This window comes from Felis catus, chromosome B1 (genome assembly GCF_018350175.1).
Source record: "Felis catus isolate Fca126 chromosome B1, F.catus_Fca126_mat1.0, whole genome shotgun sequence".
In the NCBI taxonomy this organism is placed as follows: Eukaryota; Metazoa; Chordata; class Mammalia; order Carnivora; family Felidae; genus Felis; species Felis catus.
The window spans coordinates 75086053-75100710 of NC_058371.1; the positions used below are offsets into that span (position 1 = coordinate 75086053).

Genomic DNA, 14658 nt, shown 5'->3' on the forward strand with positions numbered 1-14658 from the left:
CTCATTCCTTAATTTATGTCATAACTTCAGTGAATTTACATGGTAGTGGGGAGAGAAAAGTACAAAATCTAAATGACTAATAAAGTGTACATACACATACATACGTACATAAATGGTAGAATTCTTGAGTTGAGGCTCACAGAGCAAAAGAGCAGAGGCAGAGAAGCTTAAGTATTCTTTGCAGAGGTGACGTTAGTCAAGTGAAGTTCATAAAAACCAATAGAGCGAGTTTTTTAAGCCTGGTATATATTTAAGATTAACTATTAGAAAGTCAATTTCAAAAATTAGAATGTAGAATTATATTGTTTTTATCTAAAAGTGCTTCATTCTAGGGGCGCCTGGGTGGCGCAGTCGGTTAAGCGTCCGACTTCAGCCAGGTCACGATCTCGCGGTCCGTGAGTTCGAGCCCCGCGTCGGGCTCTGGGCTGATGGCTCAGAGCCTGGAGCCTGTTTCCGATGCTGTGTCTCCCTCTCTCTCTGCCCCTCCCCCGTTCATGCTCTGTCTCTCTCTGTCCCAAAAATAAATAAACGTTGAAAAAAGAAAATTAAAAAAAATAATAATAATAAATAAATAAATAAAAGTGCTTCATTCTGTAGTAAATAATTATTATTTTTGTATGTGTATTTTTAAATATGGACATACTGTGCTTTTGTTTTTCATAGCTGGCACTTTATGTGCTTTCATTCCTGGAACCCAAAGACCTGCTACAAGCGGCTCAGACTTGTCGCTACTGGAGAATTTTGGCTGAAGACAACCTTCTCTGGAGAGAGAAATGCAAAGAAGAGGGTAAGGTTCAAAATCACAAAGAGAAAATCTTTAGACTCTGAAAATAGCAAAAAGTAAAAATTAGAAGTTTTATATGTGCACATAGAATTGAAAAAAGAGAACTTTGGCCGCTTATCAAAGAATGAAAAATTAGTCTTCATTGACATTCACCTACTTATATAAAATCCACAGGTTACCCCACACATTCAAATGAGCTAGATCTCGCAGCTAACCCCTTTAATGAGCGATAGTAACGAATAGCAAATGTATCTGATTTGCTTCCCAGTCTGAAAAGATCGGATGAGGATGATTTAGAGGAAACCTAAAAAAAAAACAAACCAAAGCAAAACACAGACCCACGTATACAGAGAGCAGATTGTTAATTGCCAGAGGAGAGGGGAATTGGGGAGGCGGGTAAAATAGGTAAAGGGGATTAAGAACTATAAGCTTCTAGTTGTAGAATAAGTAAGTCATGGGGATGTAATGTAAGCATGGGCAATAGAGTCAATAATATTGTAGTAACTTTGTAAGTTCACAGAGGATAGCTAGATTTCTTGTCATGACAATTTTGCAGCGTATATAAATATCAAACCACTGTGCTGTATACCTGATACTAATATTGTATGTCAGCTATACCTCAGTTTAAAGGAAGGACAAACCAAAGACCTAAATAGGAATTTTGTTTAAAATAAGATAGCGATTAATTTCTACCAGCAGTTTCATGGATGAGAAAGGTGTCCGTCTCTCCAATACTCACAATTAAAGATCAAGTTATAATTGTAACTGTCCTTGGGAGAGAAACTCACTGGAATTCACACTAATAAATGTCTACTCAGTCATATAATGAAGGAAGGAAGAAACGAAACCCCAAAATTATATTAACAGTATTCAAATATTTCATATTCTATTCTTTTCTTTCACAAACATTTATTGAACACCTCCTATGAGCTAGAGATTCTTAAATGTTGGGGATATAGTACTGAACTCCCATTTTCTTCCCATCATGGCGTTTATGTTCTTGAAAATTGTAAAAAAAATAAACAGAACAAAGAAAAAGAAAAAAAATCTCCTTTCTTAGTAGAGGAGAAGGTATTATCTATATTAAATAACAAAAGGACATTTTTTTTCCAGCAGGCATCTAAAAAAATTATATTTTTGAAAAAAAATGTAAAAATATGATTTGCCTCTGATAAGCAAAAATTTTTAGAAAGAAAAGTAGAGCATGAGACAGATACTCTACAGGTTACCCTTCCCTTCATGGAGATCACAGTTGATGAGGGGCACTGATGGTTAATAAAGCTGGAAGGTGAAGATCCAGGATACTTGGTTTCTGTCCTGCTTTTGCCCTGTCTGTAGCTTTGACTAGTGAAACCTTCTCTTCTCAAGTGTCTATATACATAAAGTGGGATTAATTATCCCTGCCTTACCTTCTCTCATAGAATCATTATTTTAATGACTTTTTAAAAAACTGTGGTAACATATACCTAAGATAGAACTTATCATTCTAACCATTTTTAAAATTACAGTTCAGTGGCATGAAATACATTCATGTTTTGTACAATTCATCTTTAGAACTTTTTCATCTTTCCCAGCTGAGAGTTGATAGCCATTTAACAGGAACTCGTTCCTCCTCCCTGCAGCCCCTGGCATCCATCATTCTGTTTTCTGTCTATGAGTTTGACTACTACTCTATGTGCCTCATATAAGTGGAATCATACGGCATTTGCTTTTTTGTGACTGACTTGTTTCATTTTGCATACTGTCTTCAAGGCACATCTGTGTGGTAGCATGTGTCAGAATTCTCTTCTTTATCGAGGCTGAATAAATATTCCACTGTATATATCCCACATTTTGTTTCTTTATTCATCCATCGATGGACACTTGGGATGCTTCCACCTTTCAGCTGTTTTGAATAATGCAGCTATGAACGTGGGTGTACAAGTATCTGTTCAAGTTTCTGCTTTCAATTCTCTTGGGTGTATATCCAGAATTGGAATTGCTGGATTATATGGTAATTCTGTGTTTAATTTTTTTGATGAACCAGCATACTCTTTTCCATAGCAGCTAATATACCATTTTATATTCTCACAAACATTGCATAAGGGCTCACATTTCTGTACATCCTGACATCCAACGTTTCATAGAATTATTTAGAGAAAGAAATGAAAAAGTCAATATGAAAACATGCCACAGAGAATGCAAACTTTACATTATCGTTTTATAATACAGTATTAGAAATTGGACAGTGTCCTGTATTTCAGTGGTTTTGAGCATAAGGGAAATTGAGGTACATTATAAAATGGGTAATTTTTATTATTGGTGATGGCAGTTATACTCCTTATCTCTTTAAAACTTTAGGTATTGATGAACCGTTGCACATCAAGAGAAGAAAAGTAATAAAACCAGGTTTCATACATAGTCCATGGAAAAGTGCATATATCAGACAGCACAGAATTGATACTAACTGGAGGCGAGGAGAACTCAAATCTCCTAAGGTAACTGAACTCTTGCACAGTATAACAGAAAGCACTGATCAGTGTTGGTACCTGATACACTCTTCTTGGCCAGCAGTATAACTTGACACCTATCTCCTGTGGAAAGAAAATAATATATTTTAAAATAACCGAAAATGTAACTGACAGCATTGCTCTGTTGCTAATTTCTCCAGTCTGACAACTAATTGTACTTGAATAAAAGATGAGTTGAATTGCATGTCATTCTATCTTATGTAAGTGACAATTTCTGAGTATCCTGTTGAATTTTGTGTCATATGCTTGAGATTTTGCTTGCTCTCTGACCACGTAGTTGTTAGAACGTGATTTTTTGAGCAGTGCCCATGTTTTGTGTTTTTGGTGGCTTTTCTGAGTTTTATTTCTCTAAATTTAAGTGTAATACTGATTTTCTGTCTTATCCTAAGTATATAGAGAGTGACAAAAATGCTTATATTATACAACCGGAAAAAAGCAATTAGAGATACCGTTACATTAATATGTATACATTATAACAGGCTTTTTTTTGTTTTAAGTTGAAAAAAGTTGATAATTATCGTTACTTTTGTCTTTCTCGTTTGTAGGTACTTTTGTTTTTGTGTGTGAAAATTGCAAACCATAGATGCATAGTTTTTGGTTTGAATAGATAAAGAGATGATTATAAAATACATTTGTGTTTGAACCATCTTTATGAGTTTTTGACTCATAAAAGTCTTGACTCAATTTTAATAGTTGATATCTCAAGTATAAAAATCATAGAATATGGAAAACAAAGAAAATGTTTAGTACTTGATTCGTCATTCAGGAAGGATGGATGCTACTTCATATTTTATATAAATTGTATTTGAACAAATAGACTATAGATTGCGGCTCCTATTTGTGTCTTTATTTTTCTTTTCACTGGTATTTTTAAAAAATTTAGTTTAATAATGTATTTCTAATCTGCTCATCTATCTTGTAGGTTCTGAAAGGACATGATGATCATGTGATCACATGCTTGCAGTTCTGTGGTAACCGAATAGTTAGTGGTTCTGATGACAACACTTTAAAAGTTTGGTCAGCGGTCACAGGCAAAGTAAGCTTTCTTCTTTCCACACTTCACATTTTATGTATGCCTTTGCAGGGACCAACCAGGAAAAAAATAAGGGTTCATTTTTGACTGCAGCTTATTTTGATAACAAATATCAGAGCTTCTAATTTATTTAGTTTTTCCAGTGGCACAAAGATCATGTTTCTCAGGATACGATGTCATTAGTTTCTTCTTGTAAATAGTCAGTCTATCTTTGTGACTTAGCTATTGTATAATTCTCACAGGTGTGCTTTATCTTTTTTTGGTTAATTTTTCCCACTTTTATTAGCCATCTCGCTTATATTGTCTTTTTTAAACTTTTTTAAAACTATGATTGAGGGATATGTGTTTTTTCTGCTTTGTTGGTAACTTACCTATAGTTTAGAAGTTGAATAAATCATGTTAATGTAGACTTATCTCAAGCTCTATGAGATGAAAGTTAGGCAGATACGATATATAAGTGAAGGAGTTTGAAGAAAAGAAGTAGTCTAAGCAATTAATTTCACTGTACGCAGTATTATATTTTAATTGTTCTATAGTGAATACTTATTTTTATCTGTCCAATGGAGAATGTTTTCATGACTTAAGTAACTGACCAGCTAAAAAAAAGTAGAGGAAAATGTGAAAAAAACAAAAACCTTGTCTTTTAAAATGTCTTACAACACGTTGATTCTTGGGCAAGAATCTTCTAAAATATTCCAAGTCAGATGTTAGAAATTTTTTTAGAGCAACTTCATATTTCCACAGTGTAATATTAGCTTTGGACTTATTTCAGAGTTTTAATATCTGTCTTTACTTGTCCAGAAGTACTTTGCCTGGCTCCTAACTACTGCCTTGGGGCAGATTCAGATGAAATGTGGTATGTAAGCCACACCTAACACAGTTGGCGTTCTTTCATTGAATCCATTCATATGGAAGAAAGAAGTTGCAATTTTAGCATTATTTCATCAAAAAGACCAGGCTGGAGCTGTCTTACTTTAATGAGAAGTGTTTTACTTTCTACATACTTGTTCCTCAGTTGTACGTGTGTGTTTAATATATAATGCTACTGAATAAAAAAACCAATAAATAGTGATGGGATCATGCTATATTGATGTGAGGAATTATTTTCTGATGTGCCAGTCAAATTTTGTAAATAACTTTACCCCAAAATTTAATGAGCTACTGAAATGTTATAATACATCGTTTTCTTTTCTACCCAAAAGTAATCATCTTAAGTGTTTTTCCAGTGTCTGAGAACATTAGTGGGACACACAGGTGGAGTATGGTCATCACAGATGAGAGACAATATCATCATTAGTGGATCTACAGATCGGACTCTAAAAGTGTGGAATGCAGAGACCGGAGAATGTATACACACCTTGTATGGGCATACTTCCACTGTCCGTTGTATGCATCTCCATGAAAAAAGGTAAGGGGAAATCCTTTCTCTGTTACTTGTGAATCTGAGGCCTTTTGTGTAGAGTTCAGTTGTATAAAACTGTGTTTATTAGAGAGATAGTGATAATGTGATGTTAAATTAGACTTTATTAGACTTCAGATGTTTCTATACTAGCAAAGCAGTAGTGTGTTGGCTTAAAATTGGGGGATTGTCTAAATTTCTGTCTTCATTTAGTAGTGTTGTTGGCTTCCTCCTTGAAACTCTATTTTCTAATCTTGTGTAGCATTTTATTGTTGTACAGCTTTGATGACTCATCATCTTCAAAAATTTCTCTCTCTCTCTCTCTCTTTTTTTTTTTTTTTTGATGTTTATATCCCTGCTAGTGGGATAAATTAAGTTATTCAGGCTTCAAGCTTCTGAGTCTTTTTAAATACCCACCCACCCTACCTCCACTCCATCCTATTCCCTTATATCTAAGCAAAAGCTGAGGCCCATGGGTTTTAGTTTATTCTCATTACCAGTCACCTGAACATTGACATAGCTTTCACACTTGGTTTTCTCACCTTTTACATGGCTGACAGAGAATTCTTTTCTAATTATGATAGTGTCATTGCCCTTTGAGAGCCTTCTGTTGTCTATCGAATCAAGGAAGAAATCCTCAATCCAGTTTTCAAAATAGTTTCAGCCAAACCAAACTGCTTGCCTTTTTTTCTTCTCACTGCCTTCACTCTTGCTTTGATCTCCTCCTACAAAGCCCTCCTATTAAAATCCTTTCGATCTCCTATTGGCATGTCTTCACAGTATCCCTGTTAAACAAATGTGATTTCGACTTTACTTTGTCAAAAAAGGTCTGATGGTTCTTACCATGAATCTCCTACAGTCCTTACCTTTAATTCTGTCCACAGCATCTTCTTTATGAGAACCATTACATTAAGCAGATTTCACACTAGATTTGTAATATGTGAAGAAAAGTATCTTCTCCTATGTAGTTTGAATCTACTTTGAACAGTGTGCTCTCCGATTAAAATTTGGGGGGTTTGATATTGAGAGACCTTGTATTTCAGTTTCCATTATGTTCTGACTTCAATCACTCAATGCTGTCATTTTCTGCTCTTCCAAATGTGGAATCTATGGCCTTTCGTTATCTCTTTGGAATGACATGAAGATACCTGAGTTTTCAGCTCTCCTTTGTAATCCAAAGGCGATTGTAATATTAGTATCACTCTGGTCTTCAGAAGAGCATAGTTTTAATAATGTCAGGCCAAATTTTTAAGGGATTATTGTTGCCTCCCTATGTGTATCTTCTAAAATCTGTACATCTTAATGCCTCCATGCCTATTGACTATAGATATAAGCATATACAGCCTTCATTTGAGGATTTTCTAAAACTAGTAAATTTTACCAGAATTGTATGGTGTAAGGCACATATCTTCAGCTGTTTAAATTTCAAATTCAGATTTGTTTTGTTAAATAACATTTATTAATTTTTTCCCTAATCACAAAGAGAATATATATTCATAATTAAAATTTTGGGAAATGGCATAAAGAATAAAGAAGAAATGTAAAATTCAAAATACTACACCAGAGTTCTCCCACTAACATTTTATACATGTTGCCCACATTAGCATTTTATTTCTAAAATCAAGATCTTATTGTATATATTTATCACTTGGCAGTGGTGTTGGCTGCTGCTGATGCTTCTTCTCTTCCTTCTCCTCCTCCTCCTCCTCCTCCTCCTCCTCCTCCTCCTCCTCCTCCTCCTTCTCTTTCTCCTTCTTCAAATACAATACAATAGTTTTCAAATTGTCCCACAGAACCTGAGGTGCTCCACAGCCCCTTATAAATGGAGGAACCAAAAGCAGGCAGAACTCTAGGCTTCCTAACCAGAGTAACTTGACTTGTGAATGTTTATATATCACAATTTTATATAGGATTTCTTTGAAAACAGGTGTTCCTGCTTAAGAAAAGAAAAAATATAATAACCACTGACTTTGTATATCACGTTTACTCATGCTGTTAAAAATTCTAATACTTTTTTTCTGTTTTTTTTTTCCCCCTTACAGAGTTGTTAGCGGTTCTCGAGATGCCACTCTTAGGGTTTGGGATATTGAGACAGGCCAGTGTTTACATGTTTTGATGGGTCATGTAGCAGCAGTCCGCTGTGTTCAATATGATGGCAGGAGGGTTGTTAGTGGAGCATATGATTTTATGGTGAAGGTGTGGGATCCAGAGACTGAGACCTGTCTACACACGTTGCAGGGGCATACTAATAGAGTCTATTCATTACAGGTAAGAGATCCTATCTCTTTTATCCCTTAAATGCTTTACTGATGAATCATAAGATTGTTTTAATCAGACAATTGCTGTCAAATAGCTGATTCAATACAATCCAAAAAATACAGATCAAATCATTCTGTTATATCATATAGTTTAAAATTGGCATGAAGAGGGGTGCCTGGGTGGCTCGGTCGGTTAAGCGTCCGACTTCGGCTCAGGTCATGATCTCACAGTCCGTGAGTTCGAGCCCCGCGTCGGGCTCTGTGCTGACCGCTCAGAGCCTGGAGCCTGTTTCAGATTCTGTGTCTCCCTCTCTCTGACCCTCCCCCATTCATGCTCTGTCTCTCTCTGTCTCAAAAATAAATAAACGTTAAAAAAAATTTTTTTAAATAAATAAATAAATAAAATAAAATTGGCATGAAGAAAGTATAAATTTTGAACTCAAATGATTTGTTTAAATTTTTCTGTGATCATTTTTCCTATAAAATACAAATATTTGTCTTGGAACTTGAGACTTTGGAGCCCTAAGTATTACTATATTAATTATTGGGTAGATAGTCTCATAGGAAAATAACCTGGATTTTAATAAACTCCTTAGCAGAGGATTAATTTGGCCAAAAGCTGCCCCTTTGCCTTGATAGCTGCAAGTTGATGGACCATGTAATTGTGATTCCATCCCCATTCACAGTGGAAGTGGAGCCTTTCTACATAAAGCTGCTCTACCAGATGCTCTACCAGCACAGGGCTAGTGATTTGTAGTCACAAAGAACTGGATTTGACTAAACTGATGTTTTTTGTTTACATTTGAACCTGATATTCTTGAGTAGGTTGCCATATTTTGAAATAAATAGGTTAATAGAAAGTTTAGCAAATGGGTCTTGTTTTATTTTCTGAAAGACAGCATTTTCATTGTAAAAATTTGTCCATTACTGGTACAGTTTATTTACCAGTTACTGCCTATTAGTGATCAGCAGATTAGTACACAGTCCCAATGCTGACAGTTCTCTGTTCTTGGGATATTTGTTTCTTAATTCATGGAATACTGTCTATGTCACAAAATATTGGCATATAATAAAGGTGTGTTAACTTAGAAAAGATTATGAATTTGGTGGAGAGAGAATTGGCTAAAGTTTTTTTTTACGTTTTGTGATATGCTCAGAACCTTAATGAATATAATATTCTCATTTAAGTAGACCATTACATTGAGAGAAGAGGTAGCAATATTATTATAGATATTCTAGGAATTGGTATTTATTGCCTTTTGGTATAGCTGGGAAGCTGCAGAAGAGGTACCTATATCGCTTGCTTTTGTTATCAAAATGCCACCTCTTATAATTTCAGATATAATTATCTGTTGGCATATTTCCTAATTAGCATTTGGTTCTTATAAATGAAGTTTTTATTTTACAGTTTTTAATGGAACTTACTTTTAAACATCATGAGAGTTATCTCTAGTCTTTTCATGCCTTAGGTGTGTTGATAAACACAGCCTTTAATCACAAGCTTTGTCCATAGTTTCAACTTTCTGTTGTGAAGTAAGACTCCAATAGTAATCCTTATTGAATTATCCCGGATATTTAGCTACTAAGTGTGGCCAGATGATTTGAAAGTAATGCGTTCGTGTTTTGTTTTGTTTCTGCATCTAGTTTGAAGCCACTGGCCATAAAAATAGATAGATAGATAGATAGATAGATAGATAGATAGATAGATAGATAGATAACAATTCTGATAGAGGCTTCTGAGAACGTGCACTGTAGATTTACTTGATTACGTTTATCCTGTTACCTCATTTTGGTCCTGGCATTACTGGTTTCCCATGCTTTATTTTCCTGCCCTGTAGGGTTAAGGTCAATAAATAATATTAAGAATATCTGCACTTTCTAGTCTAATAAACTATGTCTGTTGTAGTTTGATGGTATCCATGTGGTGAGTGGATCTCTTGATACATCAATTCGAGTTTGGGATGTGGAGACGGGGAATTGCATTCACACGTTAACGGGACACCAATCGTTAACAAGTGGAATGGAACTCAAAGACAATATTCTTGTCTCTGGGAATGCAGATTCGACAGTTAAAATCTGGGATATCAAAACAGGACAATGTTTACAAACATTGCAAGGTAAGTATTGGCTATTCAGCTTTAGTTGTGTTCATTAAAAATGGGTTCGTCAGTCAAAAGAAATACGGAGCTTTTATGTCACAAAAAGAGTTAACCTCATACAAAATGAAAATGCTTATTTTGGATAAGTTTATGAGCATTTCCACTCTGACTTGACAGAACGAGGCTACGCTTGAGAAATTGTTTTAAATTGTGTTAATATAAAATTGTTTAATCTCGCCTGCATGTACAGTTAACTCTACCTAACCTTAAAGGACAATGTGAAGAAAGATCTTGACTGTATCACGGAAGCAACAGACTCCTTTTGTTTTTTGAGTCATCATTTTTTTTAAATTTTGAATTTGTAGGCTGATTTTAAATTAAAGAGCTACCTTACTGGGGGAAAAAAAAGCACATCTCTGATCTGATAGGAAATTGCTTTGGCCTCAGCTTAGACCTTTTAACCATCTACTTAACTAGGATGGAAGGAATAATAGCACCCAGTAAAATGAAGAAAGAAACATGTGAAAGCCACTAATATTAAATGAGGCATAACAGTGTTAACATTTTATGTCATGATTAACTTTTTATTGGTCTTAGTCCTTAAAATGTGTTGTTTTCGTTTTGTTTTGTTTCAGTGAGGCCATCTGGTGGTCTGTATTCTAGCTTTTTACCTATTAGTATTATCTGTTCCTCAGAGTTTTGGAATTGTGTCCATTCAGCCTTCGCCTTTGAGTGGTCAGGTCAAAGTGGTAGGGTAGTAGGTCTCATGCCCATTTGTCCATCAGCAGAATACATAGAATACATGAAGGTGGGCTTTCCACATCACCACTAAGAAAGCTCTTATTTGCACAGCCAGAAAACAGAATGTGTGCCTGGTAGCTAACAAAGCTTCCTGGAAAATACAACTCTTCTTTCAGTTTACAAAGAGCTACCAGATTTTCTTACAACGCTGCTGATCCGAAAATACTCACAGTTTCTAAATATGCAGCATTTTAAATATCTCATTTATTGTATGTTCTAATGGAGAAGTGTACAATTACAATGTAACTTACCCATCACCATGATTTCTAACCAGTAATTAAATTCCTTTGGTTTCGTCCAGGTCCTAACAAGCATCAGAGTGCTGTAACCTGTTTACAGTTCAACAAGAACTTTGTAATTACCAGCTCAGATGATGGAACTGTAAAACTATGGGACTTGAAAACGGGTGAATTTATTCGAAACCTAGTCACATTGGAGAGTGGGGGGAGTGGGGGAGTTGTGTGGCGGATCAGAGCCTCAAACACAAAGCTGGTGTGTGCAGTTGGGAGTCGGAATGGGACTGAGGAAACCAAGCTGCTGGTGCTGGACTTTGATGTGGACATGAAGTGAAGAGCAGAAAAGACGAATTTGTCCAAATGTGTAGACGATATACTCCCTACCCTTCTCCGTGGAAAAAAAAAAAAAAAAAAAAAGAAAAAAAAAAAGAAAAAAAAAAGAAAAACAGAAAAAAAAAAAACAGAAAAAAAGAGAAAAAAAAGAAAGAAAAAAGAAAAGAAAAAGAAAAAATATCCCTTGTTCTCAGTGGTGCAGGATGTTGGCTTGGGGCAACAGAGCGAAAAGATCTACAGACTAAGAAGGAAAAGAGGAAGACATGACAAACCGTAACTGACAAGAGAGGCGTCCGCTGTCTCATCACATAAAAGGCTTCACTTTTGACTGAGGGCAGCTTTGCAAAATGAGACTTTCTAAATCAAACCAGGTGCAATTATTTCTTTATTTTCTTCTCCAGTGGTCATTGGGCAGCGTTAAGGCTGAAGCTTCGTTACAGATTCTGCTAGCCTGTCCTTTTACCACTGAGACCTAGAAAGGAGCTGCAATAACATCCAAACAAGGACTGGCTGACTTTCTAATTAGAGAGCATCTGCAACAAAAAGTCATTTTTCTGGAGTGGAAAAGCTAAAAAAAAAAAAAATTACTGTGAATTGTTTTTGTACAGTTATCATGAAAAGCTTTTTTTTTTTTTTTTTTTTTTTTTTTGCCAACCATTGCCAATGTCAATCAATCACAGTATTAGCCTCTGTTAATCTATTTACTGTCGCTTCCACATACACTCTTCAATGCATATGTTGCTCAAAGGTGGCAAGTTGTCCTGGGTTCTGTGAGTCCTGAGATGGATTTAATTCTTGATGCTGGTGCTAGAAGTAGGTCTTCAAATATGGGATTGTTGTCCCACCCCTGTACTGTACTCCCAGTGGCCAAACTTATTTATGCTGCTAAATGAAAGAAAGAAAAAAGCAAATTATTTTTTTTTATTTTTTTTCTGCTGTGACGTTTTAGTCCCAGACTGAATTCCAAATTTGCTCTAGTTTGGTTACAGAAAAAAGACTTTTTGCCACTGAAACTTGAACCATCTGTGCCTCTAAGAGGCTGAGAATGGGAGAGTTTCAGATAATAAAGAGTGAAGTTTGCCTGCAAGTAAAGAATTGAGAGTGTGTGCAAAGCTTATTTTCTTTTATCTGGGCAAAAATTAAAACACATTCCTTGGAACAGAGCTATTGCCGCCTGTTCTGTGGAGAAACTTTTCTTTTTTGAGGGCTGTGGTGAATGGATGAACGTACATAAGAAAACTGACAAAATATTTTAAGAATATATAAAACAAAATAAAGTTGCTGGTCAGTCTTAGTGTTTTACAGTATTTGGGAAAACAACTGTTACAGTTTTATTGCTCTGAGAAACTGACAAAGCAGAAACTATTCAGTTTTTGTAGTAAAGGCGTCACACGCAAACAAACGAAATGAATGAAAAAGTCAAATGGTTTGCCTCATTCTCCAAGAGCCACAACTCAAGCTGAACTGTGAAAGTGGTTTAACACTGTATCCTAGGTGATCTTTTTTTCCTCCTCCTGTTTATTTTTTTTTTTGTTTTATTTATAGTCTGATTTAAAACAATCAGATTCAACTTGGTTAATTTTAGTTATGTAACAACCTGACATGATGGAGGAAAACAACCTTTAAAGGGATTGTGTCTATGGTTTGATTCACTTAGAAATTTTATTTTCTTATAACTTAAGTGCAATAAAATGTGTTTTTTCATGTTAGTATGCCTGTTTCTTCCACTGAAGTAAATAATGCTTCATTATAAATATTTAGGGTTTGTCTCTAATATTTAAGATATCCAAGTCTTAGTTTCTTTGTATTCCCTGTAATGTGATACAGAGATCAGCACTTCCAGGTCTGTATGATACAGCTAAAGTAAGAATCATGTGCCACAAAAGAAAATTTTGTTTATCACATTAGATTATAAAGGAGGACACTCCACTGTGCCTATCTATCTCTGTGTGACATTGAATGTATAAATACGAAATCAGGGTCCCTCAAGCGGTTTCAGAACTTTGGTGATAGTTACAACTAGAGTTCTTATTAAAACAAAAAAAAAGTTCATCTTTATTAAAATTTGACCTCCTGTTGAATACTTACCAGGAACTTGCTGTGAAAATCTCTGAAGCTCCCACCCTCCCTGAGAAGTAGGTACTGTTAGCTTTAAAGGTGAGGGCAGAACTGGCTCAGACTGTGGAGGTAATTTGTCAGAAGCCGGATAACTAGCAGAGCAGAGGGCCTGCGTTCACAGCCCTGCTCTTTGAGAAGAAAGAAACCTAGGCGCGCCTGGGTGGCTCAGTCGATCAGCTTAGGCTCAAGTCATGATCTCATGGTTCGTGAGTTCAAGCCCCGCGTCAGGCTCTGTGCTGACAGCTCAGAGCTTGGAGCCTGCTTCAGATTCTGTTTCCCTCTCTCTCTGCCCCTCCCCTGCTTGTGCTCTCTCTCTCCAAAATAAAGATTTAAAAAAAAAAATTAAAAAAAGAAGAAAGAAACCTAGAATTTTGACAGACTAAAGCAGGGTTTTGGAAAAAGTAAGTCATTTTTGTGGTACTTTCAGGCTCTTCTGTTGCTGGTTTAGTCAACAAATCTAATATTTTATTAATGTTCGTGAAAAACACGAAGTTCAGTTATTCAAATTATGTAGCCACTCAAATAGCATGTTCTGTCTCCTACTCACCCCTCCTATATATTTAACATTTTATTTAATCCCTACATTTAATCCCCAGGCCATAGATGAAAATCTAAAACTTAATAAAAACGGATGCTGCCTAGAGAATACATTTCTCACCATCATAAAGTGTGTGTTCTTTACTCATAGAGCAGCAACTCTTGAGCCTCAGGCTCCCAGAGGTACTAAATCTGCACATCCAGAGTGGGGTCCAAGAATCTGCATTTAAACTAGCTCTCCAGGTGAGTCATGTTCACAATTTAGAACCACTGTCTTAGATCCCTACTGTTGCTCACTTGGTTAATTGGTCCCCAGCACATTATAGGCACAGGACCGTCAGGGAGACGTGATGGGTTAAATGGAAAGACAGAAAAACCACATGGCTAAACACAGGCAAAAATCGTATTAGGTCTTGAGTGCAGGGGCCAGCAGCCTTGCCTGCACTAGGATAAATCAGCGCGTAACCCAGAGCCGTCACTGCTGTTGACATTAACAACCCTGAATGATCAAGAAGTCGTAATTCTGTTCGGTGATCTTGAAACTGTTTGA

General features: G+C 35.9%; 1 protein-coding gene across 5 annotated transcripts in view; it reads left to right on the forward strand.

Annotated features, from left to right (window-relative positions):
• FBXW7 (F-box and WD repeat domain containing 7) overlaps positions 1 to 13162 on the forward strand; it is a 228094-nt gene extending 214932 nt beyond the window's left edge. For all 5 annotated transcript variants that reach the window (XM_045055772.1, XM_003984939.6, XM_019828857.3 and 2 more), the window contains 7 exons: positions 664 to 787; positions 3125 to 3261; positions 4217 to 4330; positions 5554 to 5735; positions 7769 to 7994; positions 9891 to 10101; positions 11186 to 13162. In XM_045055772.1, the coding sequence (XP_044911707.1) occupies positions 664 to 787; positions 3125 to 3261; positions 4217 to 4330; positions 5554 to 5735; positions 7769 to 7994; positions 9891 to 10101; positions 11186 to 11454 (1263 nt within the window). In that variant the 3' untranslated portion in view covers positions 11455 to 13162. The remainder of the gene's footprint in view (positions 1 to 663; positions 788 to 3124; positions 3262 to 4216; positions 4331 to 5553; positions 5736 to 7768; positions 7995 to 9890; positions 10102 to 11185) is intronic.
• The last annotated feature ends 1496 nt before the right edge of the window (positions 13163 to 14658 follow it).